At 38.5% G+C, this 27,627-nt stretch overlaps 2 protein-coding genes across 2 annotated transcripts; both read left to right on the forward strand.

The window, feature by feature from the left end:
- Positions 1-1,128: 1,128 nt before the first annotated feature.
- LOC138888461 (uncharacterized) lies at positions 1,129-8,629 on the forward strand. The gene is made up of 2 exons (XM_070170327.1): positions 1,129-1,675; positions 8,613-8,629. The coding sequence occupies exons 1-2, from the start codon at positions 1,129-1,131 to the stop codon at positions 8,627-8,629; spliced, it is 564 nt and encodes a 187-aa protein (XP_070026428.1).
- A 5,022-nt stretch (positions 8,630-13,651) lies between these two features.
- LOC104234222 (beta-glucuronosyltransferase GlcAT14C-like) lies at positions 13,652-16,524 on the forward strand. The gene is made up of 4 exons (XM_009787757.2): positions 13,652-14,319; positions 15,124-15,202; positions 15,588-15,703; positions 15,814-16,524. Exons 1-4 carry the CDS (start codon positions 13,737-13,739, stop codon positions 16,317-16,319), a joined length of 1,284 nt encoding a protein of 427 aa, XP_009786059.1. The 5' UTR covers positions 13,652-13,736; the 3' UTR covers positions 16,320-16,524.
- The last annotated feature ends 11,103 nt before the right edge of the window (positions 16,525-27,627 follow it).

Genomic DNA, 27,627 nt, shown 5'->3' on the forward strand with positions numbered 1-27,627 from the left:
ACGTCCTGCAGTATTATATTACGATGAGGTTACGCTTCGCAGTATTAAATTACAATGATATTACACCATGTAGTATTGTATGTTGAATTTGTCGTAAGGTAATTGACATCAGTCCAAGGAAAAGATTATTTGGAGATTATAAGGATTATGCTATTTCAAACACGTAATGAGTAAATTCGTGAAGATGAGAGGGGGAACAAGTAAAAGAAAATGATTTTCGTCCAAGTTTAGCATGTTGGGATAAAATATGGCCTGAGCTAAAATACTCGATATTTATGGGCTAGTGCCATACAAGGTACCATATGACCATAATAGTAAAGTGTATAAGGTATGTGAAAAGTAAGTAGTATTTTAAGTAATTTGAGGTAATTCTTAACTATGTGGGTGATTGGTTAATTATTGGATAATGGAATATTACCAAATTAATTAAGGAATTAATTATTGGATAATGGGATTCTTAATAATGGGATATTAGTCATCAATTATATTGCATGAGGGATAGATAGCCATCTTAGAGAGTCCGTGGTAGAGGTCAGACGGGTGAATGATAGACTAATGACTATTAAGTTGGTGGTAGGTGAGGGTACTTTAAATGTCGTTAGCACGTACGCACCGCAAGCAGGCTTGGATGAGGATATTAAGAGGTGCTTTTGGGAGGGATTGGATGAGATTGTTCGTAGTATACCGCCTTCTGAGAGGTTATTCATAGGAGGAGATTTCAATGGTCATATTGGGTCATCTGCAGGTGGGTACACTGAGGTGCATGGCGGCTTTGGTTTCGGAGAGCGGAACGGAGGGGGCATTGCGCTGTTGGACTTTGCCAAGGCTTTCGATCTAGTCATTGCGAACTCGAGTTTTACGAAGCGGGATGAACATTTGGTTACTTACCAAAGTTCGGTGGCGAAGACTCAGATTGACTATCTCCTCCTCAGGAGAAGCGACAGAAGGTTGTGCGACGACTGCAAGGTTATCCCAGGTGAGACCCTCTCAACGCAGCATAGGCTTTTAGTGATAGACATTTGTATTAGGATAAGGAGGAAGAAGAGGTCAGTACAAGGACGCCCCAGGATTAGGTGGGGCGCCTTAACTGAGGATAAAGCTAAGGAGTTGGAAGGAAGGTTATCGGCAATGGGAGCTTGGAGGAGTGGTGGGGACGCGAACACAATGTGGTCGACGACGACGGACTGTATAAGAAAGGCGGCAAGAGAGGTGTTAGGGATATCTACGGGCCTCAATGGTGGTCACAAAGGAGATTGGTGGTGGAATGCAGTTGTCCAAGGTAAAGTGGAAGCGAAGAAGGCGGCTTACCTGCGGTTAGTAGGGAGCACTAACGAGGAGGAGAAGCGAGAGAACAGTCAAAGATATAAGGTAGCTAGGAAGGAGGCAAAGATGGCAGTGACGGAGGCTAAGACGACAGCGTTTGCTCGTCTGTATGAGGAACTAAGGAACAAAGGTGGGGAGAAGAAGTTATTCCGACTCGCTAAGATGAGAGAGAGGACAACTCGAGATCTAGACCAGGTGAGGTGCATAAAAGATGACGACGGCAAAGTTTTGATGGGAGATGACCAGATTAAGAGGAGGTGGCAGACCTACTTTCATAAACTTCTAAGTGAAGAAGGAGATCAAGATATTAGACCTGGGGAATCGAGGAATGCCGATAGTCACCATGAATTAAGTAATTGTAGGGACATTGAGATCGATGAAGTCATAGAGGCAATGCGTAAGATGAGAAGGGGCAAAGCTACCGGGCCAGACGAAATTCCGGTGGAACTGTGGAGGTGTGTGGGTAGAGCAGGCTTGGAATGGCTTACTGTATTGTTTAGTGTTATATTCAAGACTAATAGGATGCCGGAAGTGTGGAGGTGGAGTACAATGGTCCAGTTGTATAAGAACAAAGGTGATGTCCAGAGCTGTAACAACTATAGGGGCATCAAATTACTAAGTCATACCATGAAATTTTGGGAGAGAGTGGTAGAAATGAGAGTGCGAAGGACGGTGTCTATTTCAGACAACCAGTTCGGGTTCATGCCGGGGCGATCTACCACAGAAGTTATCCACCTTATTAGGAGGTTGGTGGAACAGTACAGGGATAGGAAGAAGGACATTCACATGGTGTTTATTGATCTGGAGAAAGCATACGATAGGGTTCCTAGGGAGGTCTTATGGAGCTGCTTAGAGGATAAAGGGGTCCCGATTGACTATATTAGGGTGATTAAAGACATGTATGATGGAGCTAAGACTCGGGTTAGGACAGTAGGAGGCGACTCTGAACACTTTCCAGTTATTACGGGGTTGCACCAAGGGTCTGCGCTCAGCCCATTCCTATTTGCCCTGGTGATGGATGCACTGACTCATCATATTCAAGGGGAGGTGCCATGGTGCATGCTATTTGCTGATGACATTATTCTAATTGACGAGACACGAGGCGGCGTCAACGAGAGGCTAGAGATTTGGAGACATGCTCTTGAGTCTAAAGGTTTCAAGTTGAGCAGGACGAAGACGGAATACCTCGAGTGCAAATTTGGAGTTGAGCCGACGGAAGCGGGAGTTGAAGTGAGGCTTGACTCTCAAGTCATTCCCAAGAGGGGTAGTTTCAAGTACCTTGGATCGGTTATTCAGGGGATCGGGGAGATTGACGAGGATGTCACACACCGTATAGGGGTGGGGTGGATGAAGTGGAGGTTAGCGTCGGGAGTCTTGTGTGACAAGAAAGTGCCACCGTTACTAAAAGGTAAGTTTTATAGAGCAGTGGTTAGGCCTGCCATGTTATATGGAACTGAATGTTGGCCGGTAAAGAACTCACACATCCAGAAGATGAAAGTAGCAGAGATGAGGATGTTGAGGTGGATGTGCGGGCATACAAGAATGGATAAGATTAGGAATGAAGATATTCGAGAGAAGGTGGGCGTGGCCCCCATGGAGGACAAAATGCGGGAAGCAAGACTCAGATGGTTCGGGCACATTCAGAGGATGAGCACTGATGCACCGGTGATGAGGTGTGAGCGATTGGTTGTAGTGGGCACGCGGAGAGGTAGATAACGACCTAAGAAGTATTGGGGAGAGGTGATCAGACAGGACATGGCGCGACTTAGGATTACTGAGGACATGGCCCTTGACAGGGAATTATAGAGGTCGAGTATTAAGGTTGTAGGTTAGGGGAGAGTTGTGAATATTTCTACAGCACAATAGAGTGAGACTAGCCAGTTAGGAGTTGGACTAAGAATGTCATTGGTCGTCTATTGATGCAGGGCTTTACCTGCTAGTTTTACTATACCAGCCATCTTTTTCGTATTTTGTATTCTGTATTTCATATCTATTGTATTGCTGTTATTTTATTATGTATTTTTATTATGCATTTTTATTATGCATTTTTATGGTACTAATATATCGGCTTCTGTTGCTTTTGAGCCGAGGGTCTCCTGGAAACAGCCTCTCTACCCTTCGGGGTAGGGGTAAGTCTGCATACATATTACCCTCCCCAAACCCCACTTGTGGGATTATACTGGGTTGTTGTTGTTATTGTTGTTGTATATTGCATGAGGTGACATCCCCCCTGCAAATTGAAATGACTCATGTTATAACATGAAAGGTGGCATCTAAAGTGCCATAGGTATGACACTTACGTAAAAATCTACCAAGGCATAAAGGTTTGGATTGTGATCTTCATTAGACTTAAATTAATCAAAGTAAGCTTATAAGCTTCCTTGCTAAATCCAAGCCTTTTCAAGAACGGAAGGAAATCTCACTCTAACAAGAACGAATATTAATCTTGAAACAAAACAATTACAATAAGATTTCTTAGCACCGTAGCAACGTGAGATTTTGCTATTCTAAAGGAATATGGTGCAACCTTTTCCAAGAATATCATACAGATTTTCCCTACTCCAGGTATGTTAAGGCTATCCCTTTTTCTTTTTGGCATGATCCATACGATACAAATGAAACGAACAAATGCACAATTTCCATAAGTGACTCTATTCATAGAAATATTAGAGATACTTATGTTCTTGATTCCCCATGTGTCATATTATTCTATCATCTGTTCATGGGTCTCAGAAAATACGTAAGTTGATAAAGTTTACTTTAAGGTATTATTCAAAGGCAAAATGATTTTATGACACTCCGAAAGATTTTATTGACGTACTTCTCATGCATTGCATTCATATATATTGAACCATGACCAGATGGCGTTATATATGCGTATATATGTATATTATATGTATATGGGATATGGGAAAATGTTACTGCATTATATACGCACCACCACCTAATCAGTTGGTATACGTTGATGATTTGCCCATAGTAGCTGAAATGATATGATGGGATGCCCTTAGAGGCTTGATGATTTTATGAACGCATATACTCATGCATGGTATGCCATTTATACGCATATGCATGATATTATAAAAATGAAATGATTCACAAAGCTATGCAAAAGTACATGTCGAGTCTTTTACTCCATGTTTCTCTCATGTCTATTATTTACTGATTTTCATTCCTTACATACTCGGTACATTATTTGTATTGATGTCCATTTTTCCTAGGGACACTATGTTTTATGCCCGCAGGTCCCGATAGACAGGTCGAGAGCCCTCCAAGTAGGCTATCAGCTCAGCGGATGATGTTGATGCACTCCATTACTTCGGAGTTACTTGTTTGGTTAGTGTGCTTTAGATGTGTATTGTTTGGTATGGAGGGACTCTGTCCCGACCTTTATGAAAATTCTGTATTCTTAGAGGCTTGTAGACAGATGTCATGTACGTATAAAATTGTATGGCCTTGTCGGCCTATATTTAGTGTACGAGTAGTTATTTTGGCCTTATAGGCCCGTATGTATTATGTATAAGTTGGTATCACATGTTGTATTCTACTTATCTCACAGCAGCCTTTCGACTCAGTTATCTATGATAGTATGATATGAAAGATACGTTATGTTGGTACTCGGTTGAATAAGGTACCGGGTGCTCGTTGCGGCCTATCAGTTTGGATCTTGACAAAAGTGGTATCAGAGCAGTTCTGTCCTAGGGAGTCTACAAGTCGTGTCTACTAGAGTCTTGTTTATGGGTGTAATGTGCACCATACTTATTAGTAGGAGGCTACAGGGCATTTAGGACTATCACTTTTTCTTCTTACTCTAGATCTTGTGGTAGAGCTCAGTTTTAAGAATACAATTTCCTAAATTCGACCTTATTTGTAATATGGCGATGTCTACATTTAAAAATATGGTTGTTAAGAGATTGAATGTAGTTGTGAAAGAGTTGAGTCAGAAGAACCCAGTGAGCTTCTGGAAAAGGAGCCTTAAGGCAAGAATATCTATCCACCTTTATGGTGAAAGACAATGAGAGATTTAAAGATAAATACAAGTTTCAACAAGTAAAAGAAGCAAGGTAAAAGAGGATACGAGGTACCCAGCTAGGGAAGATTATCCTTATCTACTATTCAGGAAAAGAGATATAAGCATTTTGAGTTACCTTCAACAGTAACAGAGGTATGTATAATTGGCCACACCGGTCTAAGTTATGCTCTATGGGAGCTAACAAATATGGTTTAAGAGAAGAACATAATATCATGATCCGGCTAGGGTTGGAGTGACCCAAAATGGTGAATGAATTATTTGCATTAGTTCACATTGTCGAAGGATATTGCAAATGTGCTAATAGATCTCCTTGTGAGACACCCAGATGGTGCACTTTAGAATATTACAATTAGATGTAAATACTAGCATGATCAAAAAAAATTCAGAAGATAGGCATTGAAAGCCTGGAAGAGATAAATATTACCTTAGTGTGACTCTCGTCCCCAGTAGAGCGAGGATGTTGAGCAACCCGAAGAGCCGATGAATGAAGCAAGGCGAGCTAAATGCGAAAGAATATCATGTTGAAGTTTTCACAAGAAAGGGATGGGCAGAAATATTAGCAGAGTAATGAGAAGAGAGATAAGGAAGAATTATAAGTGAGATGTGATACATGGATGACAACGGTAGAGTGTTACAGAACCTATAATCAAATGAAGAAAGAGACGAAAGGTGATGGGCCTTAAGACAACAAAAGAGTATAGGCCATACATTCACATTCTCATTTCGAGAAACAAGTTCGCTGCTCTAACGTGATTAATAGAAGGAAAAGTTAGACCCCAGAGTAATAGAAATCAGTATGGACTGATGAACAAGATAAACTAAACATGAATTAGGAACTAAGTGATTTGATAATAGTCAGCATTATTAAAATTTCATATTGCATTCTGGCAATAATATAATGGACAATATAAGAAGATCCATGATGAATTCAGAGAATGGTCATTTAGGGATACGCTTCCCTAAAGCAAACAATATAAGCAAAGTTAAGCTTAAAGGACTGTATGTGCCAGTTACACTAAGTGTCACTATCGCGAGTAAGGAATTTTGTTATCCTTGGTATAGAAGGATTACTGCAAGGCAAGTAAGGGTCATTGATGATGTGAAAGGACACCAAAGATGAAGAGGAAAAACATCTATAGGCAGGTCGTCTAGCTCCAAGTCTTAGTACTCCCCTAAATGGGGGAATATGGAATGATAAAGGAAGAATGCAATAAAAAATGAGAAAGGGATGAGATTGCACTTATCTAAATGTTATATATATGCTATGATTCCAGAACGTTATGTAAGCACGACATCAAAGAAAAAAAGGGAGTAAGGGTTCTTGCCCCGGATGTTATTGATAGATAAGGAGCTAGTACGTGAGGTAAGTTAAGACAAGGAAATAACCCAAGAAATATTACGCGGAATATGGATATGAGAATGGGCCAACGAGTAGCTAGTAGTTGATTCAGGAAGAGCCTAGTCATGACTAGACAAAAAGTAACAGACAAATCAACAGATCATGCAAGATAAATGTAGTAAACCCCAACATGGAGAATTCCGCCTCGCAGTAATGTCATTATAATACTTGAGATATATTCAAATAGTAGTCGGGGTAGTTAAAGGTACCGTATGAGTGCTACGGGGATAAAAGAAAGTACCACTGGGAGGTAGTCAAAATATCAGTAACCCTACAAGTGCAAGGGCACAGAGGTAAGCAACTACGGATGATTATAGGCAAGGAAGGACATCAAAAGGTCCGTAATAAGCTCATAGCTTTACGAGACTCAAGAGTTCTCCCTCAGTACTACAATGAAAGACTAGATAAGGAAATAAGGAAGAAAGCTTCAACCTAAGCACAACGACCTAAAAAGGAAATGGTCGTGTAACAACAGTCTCACAACAACATTGTAAGCACTCCAAAGAAAAGTGGCACCTGATCGGGTCCAATCCTACACCACTACAAAGTGGAAAGAGCGGTCGAAACAGCTTTTACTCGAGATGGTCGGGATCGAATCCACAGGGAGCTAGATTGGTTGGGATTTCGATTCCTATCTAAACTAGCAGTGCGTAGTGCTCTTGATTAAACTTCCAATCATAATTGTTTGTTTGTTACGTCTAATTTTATACTAATGAGATGCTAAATTAAACTAAGAATAATTGCTTGTAAGGTTTTCTAAATGGATAACGAGGCACTAGAGAAGTGACTCTCTCCTAAGTGAATACTTGATGAGATATAAATCCTAAGGCAAAGTTGTTATATTGGGGATTGCGATATAGTCAATGCATGGAACTACTCACTCTATACCTCTCGGTAGCTTGAGTGACTTTTCCCTAATTGACTTTCTCAAGACCAATTGGGCATCCAAATTATGCAAGCAATTTAGGCTCAAGTCGGGTATTACTACCTCTAGGTTTAACCCTTTAATTGGTCTATCAATCTCTTGAATATACCCCAATTCCTTATTGGACTGATTTTCCTAGACTCAAACTCTCTCTCTCAAGAAGAGCCCAAGTCAAAAAGGCACAAATTAGTGTTTGCAACCACTAATTCAACATGGAAAACATAAATTAGTTCAAATATCAACTACCCATAAACATCTAAGCCTTAAAACAAAAGACTCATCAAATATCCACACTAGGGTTGAGCCACAACCCTAGCTAATGGGTCTAGCTACTCATAATAATGGAAGAAAACAAATAATTAGATGAAGAATAACCCATATAATATGTTTACAAGCTAAGAAATAAAGATTTAATGTTAAACTAGCCACAAAATTACTCAAAATAGGTAACGGCCTTCACGTGCTCAACTATGAATTAGATACCCTAAAAATCTGAAAAAGAACTATTTATACAATATCGAATTTTCTGGACAAAAATACCACTGATGGAGGCACCGCGGACCGTGGAAAATGCACCGCGTCCATGGTGAGGCTTTTTGGCTTGATTTCTCAGTTTCTGAATCTGGCCATCGCGGACCGCATAAAATGCACCGTGGCCGCAATGTCTTCACTGCGGTCCGCACAAAATGGACCGCAGACCGCAATGGCTTCCATCTTTAAAACTTCCAGCTCTCTGAATCCCCTCTCCGCGGACCGCATAAAATGGATTGCAGCCGCGAGAAATCCTCCGCAGACCGCACTGCTTGAAGCCCCCAAAAGTGCACATCCACCGCGGACCGCACTAAATGGTCTGCGGCGGCGGTGGGTCTGTTGCGGCTGCAGTTGATTTTATGCTGCAGCAGTGCCTTAACTTGCTCTTGGTACTTGTGCAGGTTTCACTCTTTTTTGAGCTGGTTTTGACTACTTGTCACTTTTTTTAACCAAACCCTGCAAAAAAGTACAACATGCAAGCCTTTGGGACTATTTTTTATACATTTTTAATTAAACTCAAGTAAAAAGGAGTGTAAAATAAACTAGAATCCCTAGTTATCAGCACCTACCGTGGCTAATAAACGGGAAGTAAAATTAAAAGTAACATTCGAGATCATATGAGTTGGCCGGAAACTCTGGCATGTGTGGGCACTAAGATAAGCTAAGTATGGATGCAACAAGGGGGTAGAAAGACCAGGAAAAGTAATAGCTTACATTGAAAGAAAGCTAAGATGGAACGAAAGAAACTATTTGATCAATGATCCAGAGTTGGTTACGTTATGAACGCACTTAAGGGTTCGGAGTTTTATACATGCATAATATACAACCTTAGAAGATTCTGGTATACGTTAAAAGAAAGAATTGAGCTCAGGTCATACCATGAACCACAGATCGAGAGATAACTTAAGCCGATATAAAGGCCGATCAGAAGAAGAAGGAAACTAAAAAGTTACATCAACAAAGTTAATCAGAAATCTGATTATTGGACTCAGAAAATTATAAACCTCGTGTGAGAACATTGCAGGATTACTCTTAATATCCGAGGTACAAGAGGGATAGTACAGTTGCCATATTCTATAACGGCCCTATATATGTTAAATTTAGCTAGTTAGAATAGTACTAGTCTCGTAAGAAGTCAACAAGAAGCTCCCACCGGATTGTGTATACACTAGAGGTGCAAGTATTATAATAGAGCTTCAAGTTATGGACGTGAATTATACCTATGCGGAAGGGAGATCATGAAAGAGATAGAAGATACGATACGCGATTTTAAGGTAAGGTAAAAGGTGAATAACGTATGGGATACTCAAATGCAGAAGGTTGTGAATAGTCCATACTTCGGATAAAAGGCTAGAAGCACTGGGATTCAGTATTGATAGTGGCGTCGCCAGTGGCATATCTTCCAACCTGCAGTTTCTCGGTATCGAGAAGGCTAATTAAGAGAGTAAAGAAGAGTTAGATGCGATGTGATGTCTCGCTTGATGTTCCATAATGACATAAGGAAATCTATGATGCAAGAAAGTTGAAGGAAGGTTGCGAGTAGTATAAATAGATATATGTAGGATGCAAGCTAAAGTATGGTAAAGCGACAAGGTTGTAGAAAGACAGGAATAAGGACAGGAAAGGGTGAGTGAGAAGGTGACGAGAAACGAATAAGTTCTCAGGATTAAACCCGTGAAAACAAGAGAGCTGATGATTTCTCGAAGTTATAGAAAGCTCAGTATAGCCCGAATAAACTCAAAGGAGTTACTCATCATAAGTAGCTTTTAAAAGTGATGAAATGTTGTCGTGATGGTAGAATAAGGGTATAATTGTGGTAGATAAAGGATGACGTTTGAGCCTTCGATTAAGTAATGATTTGAAGAATGGGATTTCATGAATTGTAAGGGACTAAAATACCCATATAAGGTGAGTCATATTGGGATGCTATAAAGTACGGTCATGGAAGTATAATATCACCCCTAGGTGGATCAATCTAATTACTCTAGATATCCCCGATGAGACGCGAGCCCTAGCAGCGGTGTTACATAAAAGATCAAGTTATCAGTGGTAGATGATGAATCAACAATAGATGGATAAAAGTTCGACAGTGTGAGATAAGATTAGACCATCAGTCTTAAGGATAAGCAACGAGAGTAACCTGAAGTTGGTCGCAGACCTCAGTAACGATAAATCGAAGTAAGAATTATGGTATAGCATGACCTACATAGATGCAGTAAAGTCATACGAATGGATAACCAGATCTATGAAATAAGATATGGCCATATTCGCAAGTTCTGCAAACTACCGAGCGAAGAACTTCAGTACACCAATAGATGCCCAGAGAGGCATCCTATTAAGCCTTGTATATGTTTACACTGTAAGGCCTAAAGATTGGCTAAAAGCTGGAGGAAAAAGGAGAGAAAAGTCGCATAGGCACACTTACAAGGTCAGTATTGTAGATGCTGCATGATAGAAGGTAGCAACAGTTCTGAGATTGCAAGGAATTCGATCACGAGTCATGGCGTGGGAAAGAGGCCTAAAGGGGGGAATGCCTTGGCCTTTGGATTTATTCACAAAATAACTGCCTAAATGGAAAGTGGAGTATTAAGGTATTCACAAGAGCTATAAGTTATGAAAATGATAAGAGCATCAGTCAACATTCGAGGACAAATGTTCCAAAGGGGGAATGATGTTACGCCCCGCAATATTACGTCGATATTACGTTGCGCAGTATTACATTACGATGATGTTACGCTTCGCATTATTAAATTACGACGATGTTGCACCTTGTAGTATTGTACGTTAAATTTGTCGTAAGGTAATTGACACCAGTCCAAGGAAAAGATTATTTGGAGATTATAAGGATTATGCTATTTCAAACAAGTAATGAGTTAATTCGTGAAGGTGAGAGGGGAAACAAGTCAAAGAAAATAAATTTTCGTCCAAGTTTGGCATGTTGGGATAAAATACTGCCCGAGCTAAAATACTCGGTACTTATGGACTAGTGTCATACAAGGTACCACATGACCATGATAGTAAGGTGTATAAGGTATGTGAAAAGTGAGTAATATTTTAAGTAATTTGAGGTAATTCTTAATTATGTGATTGATTGGTTAATTATTAGATAATGGGATATTACCCAATTAATTAAGAAATTAATTATTGAATAATGTGATTTTTAATAATGGGAAATTACTCATCAATTATATTGCATGAGGTGGTACCCCCCTCCTGCAAATTGAAATGACTCATGTTATAACATGAAAGGTGACATCTAAAGTGCCATAGGTATGACACTTACGTAAAAATCTACCTAAGGCATAAAAGTTTGGATTATGATCTTCAATAAACTTAAGTTAATCAAAGTAAGCTTATAAGTTTCCTTGCTAAATCCAAGCCTTTTCAAGAACGGAAGGAAATCTCACTCCAACAAGAACGAATATTAATCTTGAAACAAAACATCCAACAAGATTTCTTAGCACCGTAGCAACGTGAAATTTTGCGATTCTAAAGGAATACAATGCAACTTTTTCCAAGAATATCATACGGATTTTTTCCTACTCCAGGTATGTTAAGGCTATACCTTCTTTCTTTTTGGCATGATCCATACGATACGAACGAAATGAGCAAATGCACAACTTTCATAAATGACTCTATTCATAAAAATATTAGAGATGCTTATGTTCTTGATTCCCTATGTATCATATTATTCTATCATTTGTTCATGGGTCTCAGAAAATACGTAAGTTGATAAAGTTTACTTTAAGGTATTATTCAAAGGCAAAATGGTCTTATGACACTCCGAAAGATTTTATTAACGTACTTCTCATGCGTTGCATTAATGTACATTGACGCATGACCAGATGGCGTTAGACACGCATATATATATATATGTATATTATATGTATATGGGATATGAGAAAAGGTTACAGCGTTATATATGCACCACCACCTAATCAGCTGGTATACATTGATGATTTGCCCACAGTGGCTGAAATGATATGATGGGATGCCCTCAGAGGCTTGATGATGTTATGAACGCATATACCCATGCATGGTATGACATTTATACGCATATGCATGACATTATAAAAATGAAATGATTCACAGAGCTATGCAAAAGTACATGTCGAGTCTTTTACTCCATGTTTCTCTCATGTCTATTATTTACTGATTTTCATTCCTTACATACTCGGTACATTATTTGTCCTGACGTCCCTTTTGCTTGGGGACGCTGCGTTTCATGCCCGCAGGTCCCAATAGACATGTCGAGAGCCCTCCAAGTAGGCTATCAGCCCAGTGAAAGATGTTGGTGCGCTCCATTTGCTTCAGAGTTGCTTGTTTGGTTAATATGATTTAGATGTGTATTGTTTGCAGTGGCGGATCCAGAATTTTAAAGTTATGGGTGCTCGCCCATAAAAAATCCGAAAGAAGAGGAAAAAAGAGTTTAGTTGTGGGTGCTCATTCAATATTTATCTAAATATTTTTATAATTACGTATGCAAATTTACTAAATCGGGTCAAAAGTAATGGGTGCTCAAGCACCCACATGTGTTCATGTAAATCCGCCACTGATTGTTTGGTATAGCGGGACTCTGTCCCGAACTTTATGAAATTATGTATTCTTAGAGGCTTGTAGACAGATGTCATATACGTAAAAGATTGTATGGCCTTGTCGGCTTATGTTCAAAGTACGAGTGGTTATTTTGGCCTTATAGGCCCGTATGTTTTATGTATAAGTTGGTATCACATATTATATTCTACTTATCTCATAGCAGCCTTCCGGGCCAGTTATCTATGATAGTATGACATGAAAAGATACGTTATGTTGGTACTCGGTTGAGTCAGGTACCGGATGCCCGTCGCGGCCCATCAGTTTGAGTCGTGACAGTTACCCTCCCTACTCAAGTTTCAATTTAATTACATGGTCATATACAATTTACTAACTATATACAAATAAATTTGAAACGAGTGTATAGGAACGAAAAAATCCCCATTTTGAATCTATGTTTTTTGGGCCTAGAGGAGCACGTCCAAGTCGACGGTGGGAAATTCAAGGGTTACGTTCGAGAAGCAGATCTATACAGACTAGTTGATACTACTTGGTCCAGCTTGCTTCCCTTATCTTGGACCTTTTCCTTGCTCTTTTACTATTCCTTCACTTTAAAATTATTGCGTCCCGTCGTCTCTGAGTTCCTGTTTGAAATGGCTTTTACTTGTCATTAGAAAAAAACGCATATATTGAAGTTTGGTATTGTAGTTGTGGCGTAAGCTTTCATCCATTTTCTAATAATCATGTCACTCATAACCAAACTCATTTAATTTAAGATGTCACTCATGACCTGTTTGTTTGGTTTTGGTACCCTATTTTCCCCCAATGGGTCCCACAAACCAGCTTTTTTTACTAGTTCTGATAAGCAAATTACACCTCCCTCACTTCAAGCCTTTAATTTCTTTCCCAGAGATAGATAATTATACAATTAAATTAAGATCAAATCTTGCACTATTAAGCTCATCAAATATATTACTACGTTACTATCAAAGATGATGCTTAAGATGTTTATTTCCTGGAATTGGAGAAGTCGTCAAGGTATTCATCAACGGCTTTCTACTTTGGTTGCAGCAGCTTTGCTACTTTTAGTTGTAGGACTACTCTGCAGCAGATTTGAGTACAGTATGACGAATATTCCAGATCACACTACTACTATTGTAATCGATGATACATCAACACAGAGAATAAAGATAATTCATCCGTCAAAAGGGCCTGGTGACCCTCCAATCCTCGCGTATTGGATTTTTGGTTTTAGAGGGGAAAGTAAAAGAATGTTGAGACTGTTAAAAGCAGTGTATCACCCAAGAAATCAGTACCTTTTACACCTTCTCGATGGGGAAGACGAAGAGACGATGGAATTAGTTGTTTCTCTTGAATCTGAAAATGTGTTTAGGGCTTTTGGAAATGTGAACGTCGTCGGTAAAAGTTATGCAGTGAATTATCACTATATGGAATCGGGCGCCTCTGCTCTCGCTGCCATGCTTCACGCTGCCGCCTTGCTCCTTCGAATTAGTTCATTATGGGATTGGTTTTTCACCTTAAGCTCTTCCGACTACCCACTCTTTACTCAAGACGGTAATTTTCCTGATTAGTCGCTCCGTCTCTCTTTCATATGTTCCTTAAGAAATATTAATTAGGAAAGATATTTGACTATTCTATCTTTAATTATGTCATAAGATATAATTTTTCTTTATTTAATATTTATTTTATTTATGTGTTATCTGTTTGACTCAAAAGATTTTTAATTCTTTTTAAGCAAATCAATCAAAGATGAAGGGGTAAATCGTAATCGAAGATAATAAACTCTAGGATGATTGTAGTAGAGAGATAACAATAATGGAGAGAAGGAGAGATTGATAGAGAGATAATAAAACTAGAGAGAGATGATATTAATCTTGTATATTCCGAACTCTGTCTATTACAAAGCTAAAACCCCTCTTATATACTAAGAGGTTTCCCTTCATTATGAGGACGATAAATTAAGATATATCTGCCCTACCGGACCTAATGCTAATGCGACAACGTCTTTCCTTTCGCCTCTGGGTCATACCCTTGTGTCGACTCGTGGGTTTTCGGCCACTTATAATACTCGCTATAGGCCGCGATCAATCAAATTCGAACCCATACATTATCTTCATTTTCAAGAACAATTATTATTAAGGGTAAAAAAAGAAAAAAATAATTAATTTTATCTTAAATTTCTAAAATGATAAGTAATTTGAGATAATTATTTTTAGTAACCACAACAGTTAATATGAGACGGAGAGAGTACCAGTTAGCACAATAGTACTAATAAACTACTGTTAGAGTTTCCTTAAATTTTTGGCTGCTACTAGTTGATGATATAATAATTGCGCACTGCTTTACCATTAATTTCAGATATCTTGTTTGCTTTCACTTCCTTGCCAAGGGATCTCAATTTCGTCGGCTTCACCAATAGGACTACTGACCAAACGGGGTAAGGTGACCATTAATGTTTCTAGATAAATACAAATCTACATGCAATTGGCGGGGTGTTGCACATGTGAGTTCAAATTATAGGGTGGGCAAATTATTTACATATCTTTATATCATCATTGCATATAACTTAATTCCCGCACTCAATGACGTAGCCACATATAATGAATAATGATTAGTTTATTACCCTTTATCAAAAAATTATATCGTATATATAAGAAATTATATTGATATATGAATGAAAAATAACTTTTTATACACATATATTAAATCTTGAACACCTTTAATACAATTCTTGATTTCGCTATTGCCCACACTTAATCTACATTTTGACTAACTAAGACTGTGATTTTTAACGTTTTCCCAAAAATGTAATGTTATTGCAGGCAGCATAATTTCAATCGGATTGTTGTTGACCCCAGCCTATACTCAAAACGGGTTACTAACCTTCACTATGCTGTAGAGACTAGAGAATTGCCAACAAGCTTTGATATATTTGGAGGTAGGGTTCCAGCTTGCTTCTTAATTATATGGTAGTACATGTAAATTTAAAAAATGATCTTGTTTCTTGTGAAATTTGAATGGGTGAATGAATTTAATTTCAATTTCTAGGTTCCCCTTGGATGGTACTGAGCAGAGCCTTTATGGAACACTGCATCAAAGGTTGGGACAACTTTCCTCGGAAATTACTAATGTACTACGCCAATGTTGTCTCTCCTCTTGAATCATATTTTCAAACAGTGCTATGCAATTCCCCAGAATTTAGAAATACCATAGTAAACCAGGATCTCAGGTGCTCCGTGCCTATAAATGTCTCAAACTACGACAATCTTGTGCACAAAGTGAGGGCAATATTTGCTAGGCCATTTAAAGAAGGTGATCCTACTTTAGACAAGCTCGACAGGTATATCTTAAATCGCTCGCAGCAGGGGGTGGTGCCCGGGAAATGGTGCAACAATATAGAAAACTATTCTTCTTGTTCTAATTCTACTATTTGGGATGACATTGATTCATTGGACCCTGGATTTTATGGCCAAAAGCTTCAAAATATTCTGTCCAATTTTACTGCTGGAAAACGTCATATGGTAATCAATCATTGTCACGGTATTTCACATTAATGTACTCCATATTCTTCATTTCCAAAATGATGTCTCCTCTACTTTTTATTTTTTTTATTTTAATGATGAATAATTTTCAAATCTTAGAAATCCTAATATTGTATGTTTCGACTATTAAACCTTAGATTAATTTACCGTAGGCCCTTGTAAATTTTGTAAATACCAAACATTTCATGTTGCTTTCTATAGATATTCATTGATCGTATATGACGATGTCTTGTTTCTTTTTCCTGTTGGTACACTACTAGAAATCCGGTAAAAAGCGACCACAAAAAGCGACCAAAGTTGATTGCTTATAGGCCTAAAAGCGACCAAACATACCTGGTCGCAATATTGCTGGTCTCTTTATTTTAGGGACCAAAGTTGGTCGCTAATTAGCGACCAACTTTGGTCTCTAAGGTAAAAGGACCAAATATTCCGGGTAAAGACTATAACGACCAAATTTTAATAATATAATTTTGGCGACAAAAGTTGGTCTCTAATGTAAAATACGTTATTTATTTATCATAAAAAAGCGACCAACTTTGGTCTCTAATCCAAATATTATATTTTAAAATCTGAAAAATAGAGATCAATGTTGGTCGCTTTTTTATTAATTTTTTTTAAAAAATAAGCGACCAACTTTGGTCGCTATTTTCAAGATTTTTTTTAAAAAATATAAGCGACCAAAGTTGGTTGCTATATTTCCAGAAATTATTTTTTTTAATGGAATAGCGACCAAGGTTGGCCGCTTTTTGAGAATTCTGGGTAAAAAGCGACCAACTTTGGTCGCTATTGCCCAAAAAATTATTTTTTTAATAGAAAAGCGACCAAAAAGAGACCAAAGTTGGTCGCTTTTCTGGGTATTATTTTGGCAGAAACTGCCTGTTTTGGCAGCTACACCACCTGCCAGTCATACCAAATCCATATTACAAGCAACAACAACAACACAAAAACAACATTAAAACTAACATTAAAACTAACAAAGTTTAAAGTTCAATAGAACTACCACATTAAGCTAACCAAACTAAGTTAACTCTTATTACAAACCCATTCGAAAACCGATTCTATTTGTCTAGTTCAAAGTTTATAAAAGTCAATGAGTGTTGTGTACATCATTATCATCACCGTCTGATGAACTTTCATCACCATGACTGTATTCAGAAGGGTCTACTTGTCGAGGACGGGAAGAACGATCACGGGGAGGACGGGAGGAACGAGCACTTGGAGGACGGGAGGAACGAGTACGGGGAAGGCGCTCATCTGGCGATGACTCACGAGACCGGGGGATCGGAATACCTCCAGAAGCTAGGAGAGATTTGAGTTGCTCTTGCATTCCCTGGCACTGAGCGACCACGCCAATGTACTGAGCATCTCTAAGCTTTTCTCTTTCCTTGGATGCTTCTAACTCGGATGTGAACTTTGTCACAGTCTTTCGCATAGCGGAGAGGCTCTCCCCATCAAGTTGCTCGGCTTGCGAGGAAGTCCCTATTCCTTGCATTCCACACTTATAACGATGGAATTTCTTAGTAGGAAACCCGTATACCTTCCCCCATTTTGGACTGCCTGCAGCCTCCGTCCACATTCTTTCAGCATCCTCGTCCGAAGGTTGGATTGGCTCGCCCGACTCATTAGGTGGCTAACTGCGTATGAATTCCTCCACTTCAGTTGTGACGCGACCCTATAAGATAAATTACATTGAATTAGTATTTCAAAATTTATATAAAAGTAAATCAAAATACTTAATGAAAAGTGAAAACTTACATGTACAGTCGAGGCTCGTCCCTCGACCCACCTTTCTTGATCCGTCTCTTTCTTCTTCTTCACAATATGAGTCTCCTTGAATAGCTCATCTTGGTTCATCAGACGCCCCAATTTCTTTTCCTAAAAACTCATAAATTTTAGTTAATAAATAGAATAGATATACTTTGAAAATTAAAATAAATGAAGCAATTATATAATCTCTGTGATGGGTTTCCAGATTTTTTCAGGCAAACCACAAAATGCAATAGGCACTAAGGTCTCCATGAAAACATGACAGTCATGACTTTTTAAATGGCTCAACTTCCCTACCTCCATATCAACTTTTTCCCCAAAATTCGACGCATAACCCTCAGACATCTTCAATTTTGTTACCCAATCACAAATTTGCCGTCTTTCCTCCAAAGTGAATGTGTAACTTGCTTTGGGCTTGAATATATTACCATTGTTTGTTGTCTTCAAGTATAATTCAGGTCGCCTGCAATATTCTTGTAAGTCCATTCTAGCCTTCGGGTTATCCTTTGTCTTACCTTTAACATCCATCACTGTGTTGAACAAATTATCAAAATAATTCTTCTCAATATGTAAGACATCAAGGTTGTGACAGAGAAGATTATCCTTCCAATAAGGCAACTCCCAAAATATACTCTGTTTCGTCCAATTATGAGTAACACCGTATCCGGGGAATCTATAAGGTGGAGCTTCAGTAACTTTACTGAAGTTCTGGACCCTCTCCTAAATTTCCTCACCGGAAAGTATCGGAGGTGGAGAATCATATTCCATTTTATTCTTTTTGAATGCATTTTTCATCCTTCTAAACTCATGATCAGGAGGCAAGAATTGACGATGACAATCAAACCATGATTGCTTTCGGTCATGTTTCAAAGTGAACGCTTTACTATTTTCCATGTAGTAAGGACAAGCTAGCTTCCCAGCAGTCATCCACCCAGACAACATTCCATATGCAGGAAAATCATTAATTGTCCATATTAAATTAGCACACAAATTGAAATTCTGCTTGGTTGATATGTCATATGTTTCAACACAATCGTACCACAATTGTTTCAGCTCATCAATCAAAGGTTGCAAATATACATCTATCAAACTTTTCGGATTACGTGGACCGGGGATAATACAATTTAAGAATATATATGGACTAGTCATGCACAACTCGGGTGGTAGATTATAAGGTGTAATAAAGACAGGCCAACATGAATACGGTGTCGCAGATACAAAAAAAGGCGTGAAGCCATCCGCACACAGACCTAACTGAATGTTCCTTGGTTCACTAGCAAAATCTGGATATGTCCTATCAAAGTGCTTCCAAGCTTCTCCATCTGAAGGGTGACACATAACACCAGGTGGTCTTCTATTTTCAAAGTGTCATCTCATATGAGGAGCAGAACTTATCGACGTATATAACCTCTTTAGCCTAGGTATAAGAGGTAAATAATGCATCGCCTTGATAGCGACCATCTTCCTGCTGGAAAGCCTCTTGAAACGAGGCTTTTCGCAAAATTTACAACTGCTTAAATTTGCATCATCTTTATAATATAACATGCAACCATCTTCACAACAATCAATTCTCATTGACGAAAGTCCTAACTTAGAAACTAATCTCTTTGCCTTATAAAAATCACCAGGTAATTCGATATCAGGGTCAACTAGTTCACGCATAAGGTCAATGAAAGAGTCCATGGCTCCTTGAGAAATATTTCAATCAGATTTGATACTTAGTAATCTAATTGCAACAGACAACTCAGAGTGCAGACTTCCTTTACGTAGTGGACGACTAGCTTCCTCTAATCGTTCATAAAAACGTTTTGCATCATCATTAGGAGTTTGTTCAACATTTTCATTGGGCTCACCCCCTAAGTGCATTCCAAAAGCATCCGTAACCATATCATGAATTCTGGAATCATGATTTGTATTCTCCACCGACCTACTACTTTCATCCACAACCATGTTATGAAATATCCCATGGCTACCTTCGATCTCTCCATGATTAGTCCACATAAAGTAATTTGCTATAAACCCCTTACTATAAAGATGAAGCTTAACTTCCTCCGGTTTCCAAACTTCATACAATCGCACCTAACACAAGGGCACCTAATTACTCCTTCATTTTGGTATGGCGGAAGTGACATTGTATGTCTAATAAAGTCATCAATCCCTTCTACAAAATCCTCCCGCAATCTCCGCCGATTAGGATAATTCCTATTGTACATCCAAGTACGATGTTCCATCTATACAAATAAAATAAGAACAAATTAATTTAGTTAATTCATATCCTATTCTTTTTTTAGTTAATTAATTTCATATCTTAAAATTTCAATGCATATCCTAAATTTTCAATTTACAAACTAAAAGTTCAATTCATAAACTAAAAGTTCAATTCATATCCAAAAAATTCGATTCATACACTAAAATTTCAATTTATATCCAAAAAGTTCAATTCATAAACTAAAAGTCCAATTCATATCCTAAAATACTCAATTTATAAACTAAAAGTTCATTTCATATTCTAAAAGTTCAATTCATATGCTAAAATTTTAATTTATAAACTAAAAGTGCAATTCATATCCAAAAAGTTCAATTTATAAACTAAAAGTTCGATTCATAAACTAAAAGTTCAATTCATATCCAAAAAATTCAATTCATACACTAAAATTTCAATTCACATCCAAAAAGTTCAATTCATATTCTAAAAGTTCAATTCATATCTTAAATTTCAATTTATAAACTAAAAGTCCAATTCATATCCAAAAAGATCAAATTCATACATTAAAAGTTCAAAAATATCCTAAAATTATAATTTATAAACTACAAGTCCAATTCATAAACTAAAAGTCCAATTTATATCCTAAAATACTCAATTTATAAATTAAAAGTTCAATTCATAAACTAAAAGTTTAATTCATATCCGAAAGGTTAAATTCATATCCTAAACCCTAGATTCTAACTAAACTATCAAGACAATACAAAGTATAATTGAAACAAAAACTAGAAATAACAAAGATTCAACCCATACCCTAAAAGTTCGATTCACAAGAACAAATCATAAACCCTAGATTCTAACTAAACTATTCAAGACAACACATAACAAATTTAATAGGAATTAGTAGGGTTTAGGGTTTCTTCTCTTCAAACCATTTCTTCCCCAAATTAGTAGGTAAAACTAAATATTTTAGCTACTAACAATTATCATAGATTTAATTTAGCTAAGAACAATTAATTTTTACAAATCAAACTAGGAGAAATTAAACAAAATCAGTGTATTTCGGAAAAAAACAAAGAAAGGAGAGAGAAACATACCTGGGCAGTGGAGGACGCCGACGGTGGAGCTGATGCCGTCGGTGGCGTTGGTGGCGCCGCTGCTGCTAGGAGTCAGGGGGGGGGTTGAGTGTGAGAGAGAAAAGAGAGAGTTTGGGGAATTTTTTTGAAGAAACTAAGAGAATAGGAGGGGAAACCCGATTTTGACATTGTTTTTAGAAATAATGACCAACTTTGGTCGCTATTTTGGTAGCAAAATGAGTTTTGACTATTTTGACCAAAATAGCGACCAATGTTGGTCGCTAATTTCTGACCGTTTGACCAGAATAGCGACCAACGTTGGTCGATATTTCTAAAAAAAATTAAAACTTTTAATTCAATTTAAAATTATGTACGTATGTAGTATATTATAGTATAGTATAGTATATATATATATATATATATATATATATACACACACACACTATACTATATATATATATATATATACTAAAAGTTGGTCTCTATGTCGATGAATCAAATTACAAGTGTATCAATACCTAAAAGAACTTGTCCCTGTGTTCCGAGCGCTTCATGTTCTTATATATACATATATAGACACACATGCACGCTTCGTAGTACTGCTTAACTGCATATATAGCATGTTAGAGTATATTTTAGTCTATTCTTCCTTTGTATTACAAAAGTGTTAACGGGTTACATTTATATTATTTAGATAGTAAATACAAAAGTGATTTTTAATTTGGACCATTGTTGACCTGAAAAGAGACCAACTTTGGTCGCTAAATATACATAAATTTAAATTAGCGACCAAAGTTGGTCGCTAAATTTAAATCGGATTTATTTATATTTTATATAATATTTAAATAATAATATAATTGTTAAACGTTAGAACTGAGTCCCAGATTAGCGACCAAAGTTGGTCTCTATTTTTGTAAGCGACCAAAGTTTAAATTATATTTTTTATATTTTATAATTTTTTTAAATAAAAATATAATTATTAAAATTTTATAATTGGGTCCCATTTTAGAGACCAAAGTTGGTCGCTATCTGCTTACCCCTTAATTAGCGACCAACTTTGGTCGCTAATTTTAAATTATATTTATTTATATTTTATAATTATTTTTAAATAATATTATAATTATTATAATTTTATAAGTGGGTCCCCCTGTAGCGACCAACGTTGGTTGCTAATCTCAGTATACCTTTGACCAAGCAAGTTTGACCAGTCCGGTCAATATTTTGACAAAATTAGCGACCAAGTAGCGACCAACCTTGGTCGCTAATGTATATCAAATAATTATTTTATTATTTTCGCCAATTTAGCGACCAACTTTGGTCTTCTTGACAGACCAACTTTGGTTGCTAAAGTTTAGTCGTTTTTTTCCGGAATTCTAGTAGTGGTATTATTTAAAATTTAATGTGCCTTTTGAATATATAAGATTCTTGTTGATTTGTGAAATAGAACATAGCTACATAAATTTTTAAAATGTTCAATCTGTTTAATGTAAAAAGACATTAACTTTGGAACTTATCTAGTCATTAATAGAATATGTCAATTTTTTTTCTCCATCGGAATATGTCAATTGATTAATGTAAGAAATTGTTCATCTCTAGTTTTCCAACAGACATGCCATTAACAACATTTAATCGCCTATGCATCACTACATAAAATGTTTGTATTGATAGGTGATTAATGTTTTCCAATTCAATATTGAAAATAGCTACGAAGTATTTAAATTTATTAGACCACCGAGCCTGTGACGTAATAGTCATGTCTTGTTGTTGATCTTAGTCATAGTCATACCCAAAAAAAAAAAAAAAAAATCATCTGACCAACAGATCTTTCTAGGATTTAATTATTTAAGTTAATTTTAAATTCCTGGGCTGTCAATTTATGAATTTCTTTTATGGGGAGAGTTGACACTTGGAAGAATTTCGTGTATAATATTGCTCTAGTAAGATTATTGGCCGACTGTTCCATGTGGTAAACGCATCAATATTTGCTTAATGAATGAATTAGAATAAAATAAGAGTAATTGTACTGCCGTTATGTATATGCAGTGGAATAGAGGAGCCGAAAGAGTCGGAAAGGTTGAAGCCAACCGAAATACTGAATTAATTAGAGACCGAGGTGCTAGAAATTTATAATGATGTACTTGGAGAAAAGGAGGAGAGTTAATTAAGAAAATGATTTTTTAAAATATTTTATGTGTAAAGTAAATCTCCTATGTTAAAAAAAAAAGAGATAGAATCATAAAACTAAAGGCAAGTTTGTAAATAGCCAAAAAATTAATTGAGCCTCAAACATGTATTGTCATGTGATGACCCGCCATGTCATCATGCCACATAGGCACCATTTGATATATATTAATGCCATGTGGAAGCTTACATAAGAAGAATGCTAGCATTTGTGAGAAGATTCTAGAGAAGTATGTACATTTCTTTAGGAAGAACCTAGATCCTTATGGATTTGCTAGGAAAGCCCTTGGAATCTTCTAGGCTTGTAGAGAATTCTAGAGAAAACCCTTTATCTTGTAAATATTAAGGACTTCTGTAATAATTAATATTTACACACTAGCTCCTAGGAGACTAGTATATAAAGAGGGTCATTCATTTGTAATTCACCAAGAAAATAATTAAAGTTCTTTCTAATACAAAGCTTCCTTTAACAATTCTCTTGTGTTCTTTCTTCCATTCTTAGCGATCTTGAGTGTAGTAAGGCTAACTTGGCATAGCAAGAATGTGAACAAGTTGTGCAAGATAGTGAGCGAGTTGTCAAGTGCCGCACGTGTACTTAGTTAACAACTAAGAACGTGACAACGTGGTATCAGAGCGAAGGTTCAACTAAGGGAATGGTGAACGACTGAGAAATTAACGTTGCCAACACCCAAGCCAACATCATCCAGGATGCTGCTGGCAAGAGCGGCCGTAGCAAAAAGAGGAATGCTACCAATAAGAGCTAGGAGGTGCCGCCCGAGATTGTGCCAAACGAGGGGTTTACATCCCAAGAACCATCTGCCACTGAGGCGAGCGAGGGTGAAGTGGAGGTCCTTCTAGAGGACGTCTCGCTCGGTAAAGAGTGGGTGATGAAGATGAACGCAGGGATGGACACCGTGGAGATCTTTGGCCAACACTTGGGAAAGGTGGAAGGCACCCTTAGCGTTCTTGAGGGGCATACTCTTGAAGAAATTGGGAGTATCCGAAATGACATGGAGGGACGTACAAAGACTGAGATGGAACTAAGGCAAACCATCACTGCCTTAGAGTGCAGACTCATGGAGGCTTTGAATACTATCGATGCTATGAAGGCAAAGATGGAGTCACTCGAGGAGCATGTCGATGCTGGCATGACCGAGGTAGCCAAGAATGTTGTGGTGACGAGGGAGACCAAGATCGAGGCTCCCAAACCCCCGGTGTTCAAAGGTGTCCGTGATGCACAAGAAGTGGAAAACTTCCTTTGGCACTTGGAGAACTACTTCAGGCACGACAAAGTGAGGGACGACGAGGCCAAGATCAACACTGTTGTGTTGTATCTCTCAGAGACTGCCATGCTATGGTGGAGAAGGAATATGGCCGACGTGGATAAAGTTCTATGTACTATTAGCACGTGGGACCAGTTCAAAGCCGAGTTCAAGAGACAGTTCTTTCCAAACAATGTCTTGTACGAGGCAAGGTGCAAGCTTAGGGAGTTGAAGCAAACATGGAGCATACGTGACTATGTCAAGGAGTTCACCACCTTTATGCTTCAAATCCCTAACCTGACCAATGATGACTTGTTGTTCCACTTCATGGATAGGTTGCAAAATTGGGCTAAGCAAGAGTTGCAACGTTGGCAAGTCACAGATATAGACCAAGCCATAGTGGAGACCGAATCATTGGTAGATTTCAGGCATGACAAGCACAACAAAGGCAAAGGCAGGAGTCAAAAGTTAACAATGTCAAAGGTGGGGGAGACCGTGGAAAAGGCAAGGAGATAAAAAATCAATACTCCAAGACTCAAGATTCAAAAAAGTCGAGTGGCAGTCAGGGCTACACCGAGAAGAAGGCGTAGGTCGAGAAGAAGGGATGCTATATATGCGGAGGGCCACATGGCTTTAGGAATTGTCCTGACCTCAAGAGCCTCAATGCCATGGTCCATGAGCAGAAGGAGCAACCACAAGGAGAGAGTCCAGGAACCACACAGTTGGGTATGATCGGATTATGTGGTGCTATCACGAAGCAAGCTATCCAACCTACCGAGAATAGCAATCAGTACATGGATCTCACCATCAACAACAAGCTCGCTCATGCAATAGTGGATACTGGAGCAACTCATAATTTTGTGACTGAGGCTGCCGCAAAGAGACTAGAATTGAAGCTTGCTCCAACCAACTCTCGCGTCAAGACCGTGAATGCCGAGATACAGAATGCTCGTGGGGTAGTTAATGGAGTTGGTGTCAAATTCGGAACTTGGAAAGGTATGACAAACTTTACCATAACCGCTATGGATATCTTTGACATCATACTGGGGTAGGAGTTCTTTAGACATTTTCATACTTTAATCGATCCCTACCTCCAATGTCTCTTGGTTATGGAGCGAGAAGGAGCTTGCATGGTACCTACAATGACTATTCCACACGGACAGATCCAAGCACAACTCTCAGCTATGCAGGTTGTCAAGGGGATCAAGAAGGGAGAGCCGACGTTCATGGCAACCATTGAAAGTCTAGAGGAAGACAAGAATTTTCAAGAGATAGTGCCGCCTTGCATAGAGAAGTTGCTTGAGGAGAACAAAGATGTCATGCCCGAGGAGTTGCCTAAGCACTTGCCGCATAGGCAAAAGGTGGATCACAAGATTGAGTTGGAGCTAGGGGCTAATCCACCCGCATTTGCCCCATATCGTATGGTACCGCCCGAGCTAGAGGAGCTCAGGAAACAATTGAAAGAGCTCCTAGATACTAGTCACATTCACCTATAAAAGGCACCTTTTGGCGCACCAGTATTGTTCCAAAAGAAGAAGGATGGATCGTTACATTTGTGCATAAACTACCGAGCACTTAATAAGGTCACAGTGAAGAATAAGTACCCGATCCCGCTCATTTCTGACTTGTTCGATAGACTTAGGCAAGCCAAGTACTTTACCAAGGTGGATCTTCGAAAGGGCTATCACCAGGTTCGCATTGCGGAAGGGGATAAGCCAAAGACAGCATGTGTGACGAGATATGGAGCCTTTGAGTGGTTGGTAATGCCTTTCGGTTTAACCAATGCACCGGCCACATTTTGCACCCTTATGAACAAGATTTTCCATCCCTACCTTGATCAGTTCGTGGTAGTCTACCTAGACAACGTATCATCTACAACAACATCTTGTAGGAGCACATGGAACACTTAAGGAAGGTTTTCCAAGTCTTGCGGGAGAACGAGCTATACATCAAGAGGGAGAAATGTGAGTTCGCACAATCAAAGGTGCACTTCTTGGGCCATGTCATTAGCAATGGCGAGCTACGCATGGACGAGGCTAAGGTACGTGCTATCCAGGAGTGGGAGGCACCTATAAAGGTAAATGAGTTGAGATCCTTCCTTGGCCTTGTTAACCTATCGTCGGTTCATCAGTGGATACTCAGAAAATGCCGCACCATTGACTGAGTTGCTAAAGAAGAACAAGCCATGGGTTTGGGTGGAGCATTGTCAAAAGGCGTTTGAATGCCTTAAGGCAGCTGTAACAGAGGAGCCAGACTTGGCGTTACCTGACTTTGCCAAGACATTTGGGGTGCACACAGATGCCTCAGACTTCGCCATTGGGGGTGTCCTTATGTAGGATAAGCATCCCATAGCATTTGAGAACCGCAAGTTAAATAAGACGGAGCGGCATTACACGGTGCAAGAGAAGGAAATGACTGCCATTGTGCATTGCCTTCGTACATGGAGACATTATCTACTCGGGTCGAGGTTCGTGGTCAAGACTGATAATGTGGCTACTAGATACTTTCAGACACAGAAGAAGCTCACACCAAAGCAGGCTAGGTGGCAATTTGGCCGAGTTTGATTATGTGCTAGAGTATAAGCCGGGCAAAGGTAACGTTGTAGCCGATGCCTTGATTCGGAAAGCCGAGCTTGCTGCAATCACTTCAGCGAGATGGGACATTCGGGAGGCTATAAAAGAAGGCATGCAACATAATCCAGCAGCTAAATAGCTTATCGAGTTAGCCAACAAAGGCAAGACGAGACGGTTTTGGATAGAAGATGGCCTACTACTTTCCACAGGTCGGCGGGTCTACGTGCCTAAGTTTGGAGACATTAGACGACGGATCAT

Source organism: Nicotiana sylvestris, chromosome 3 (genome assembly GCF_000393655.2).
Source record: "Nicotiana sylvestris chromosome 3, ASM39365v2, whole genome shotgun sequence".
NCBI classification, from domain to species: domain Eukaryota; kingdom Viridiplantae; phylum Streptophyta; class Magnoliopsida; order Solanales; family Solanaceae; genus Nicotiana; species Nicotiana sylvestris.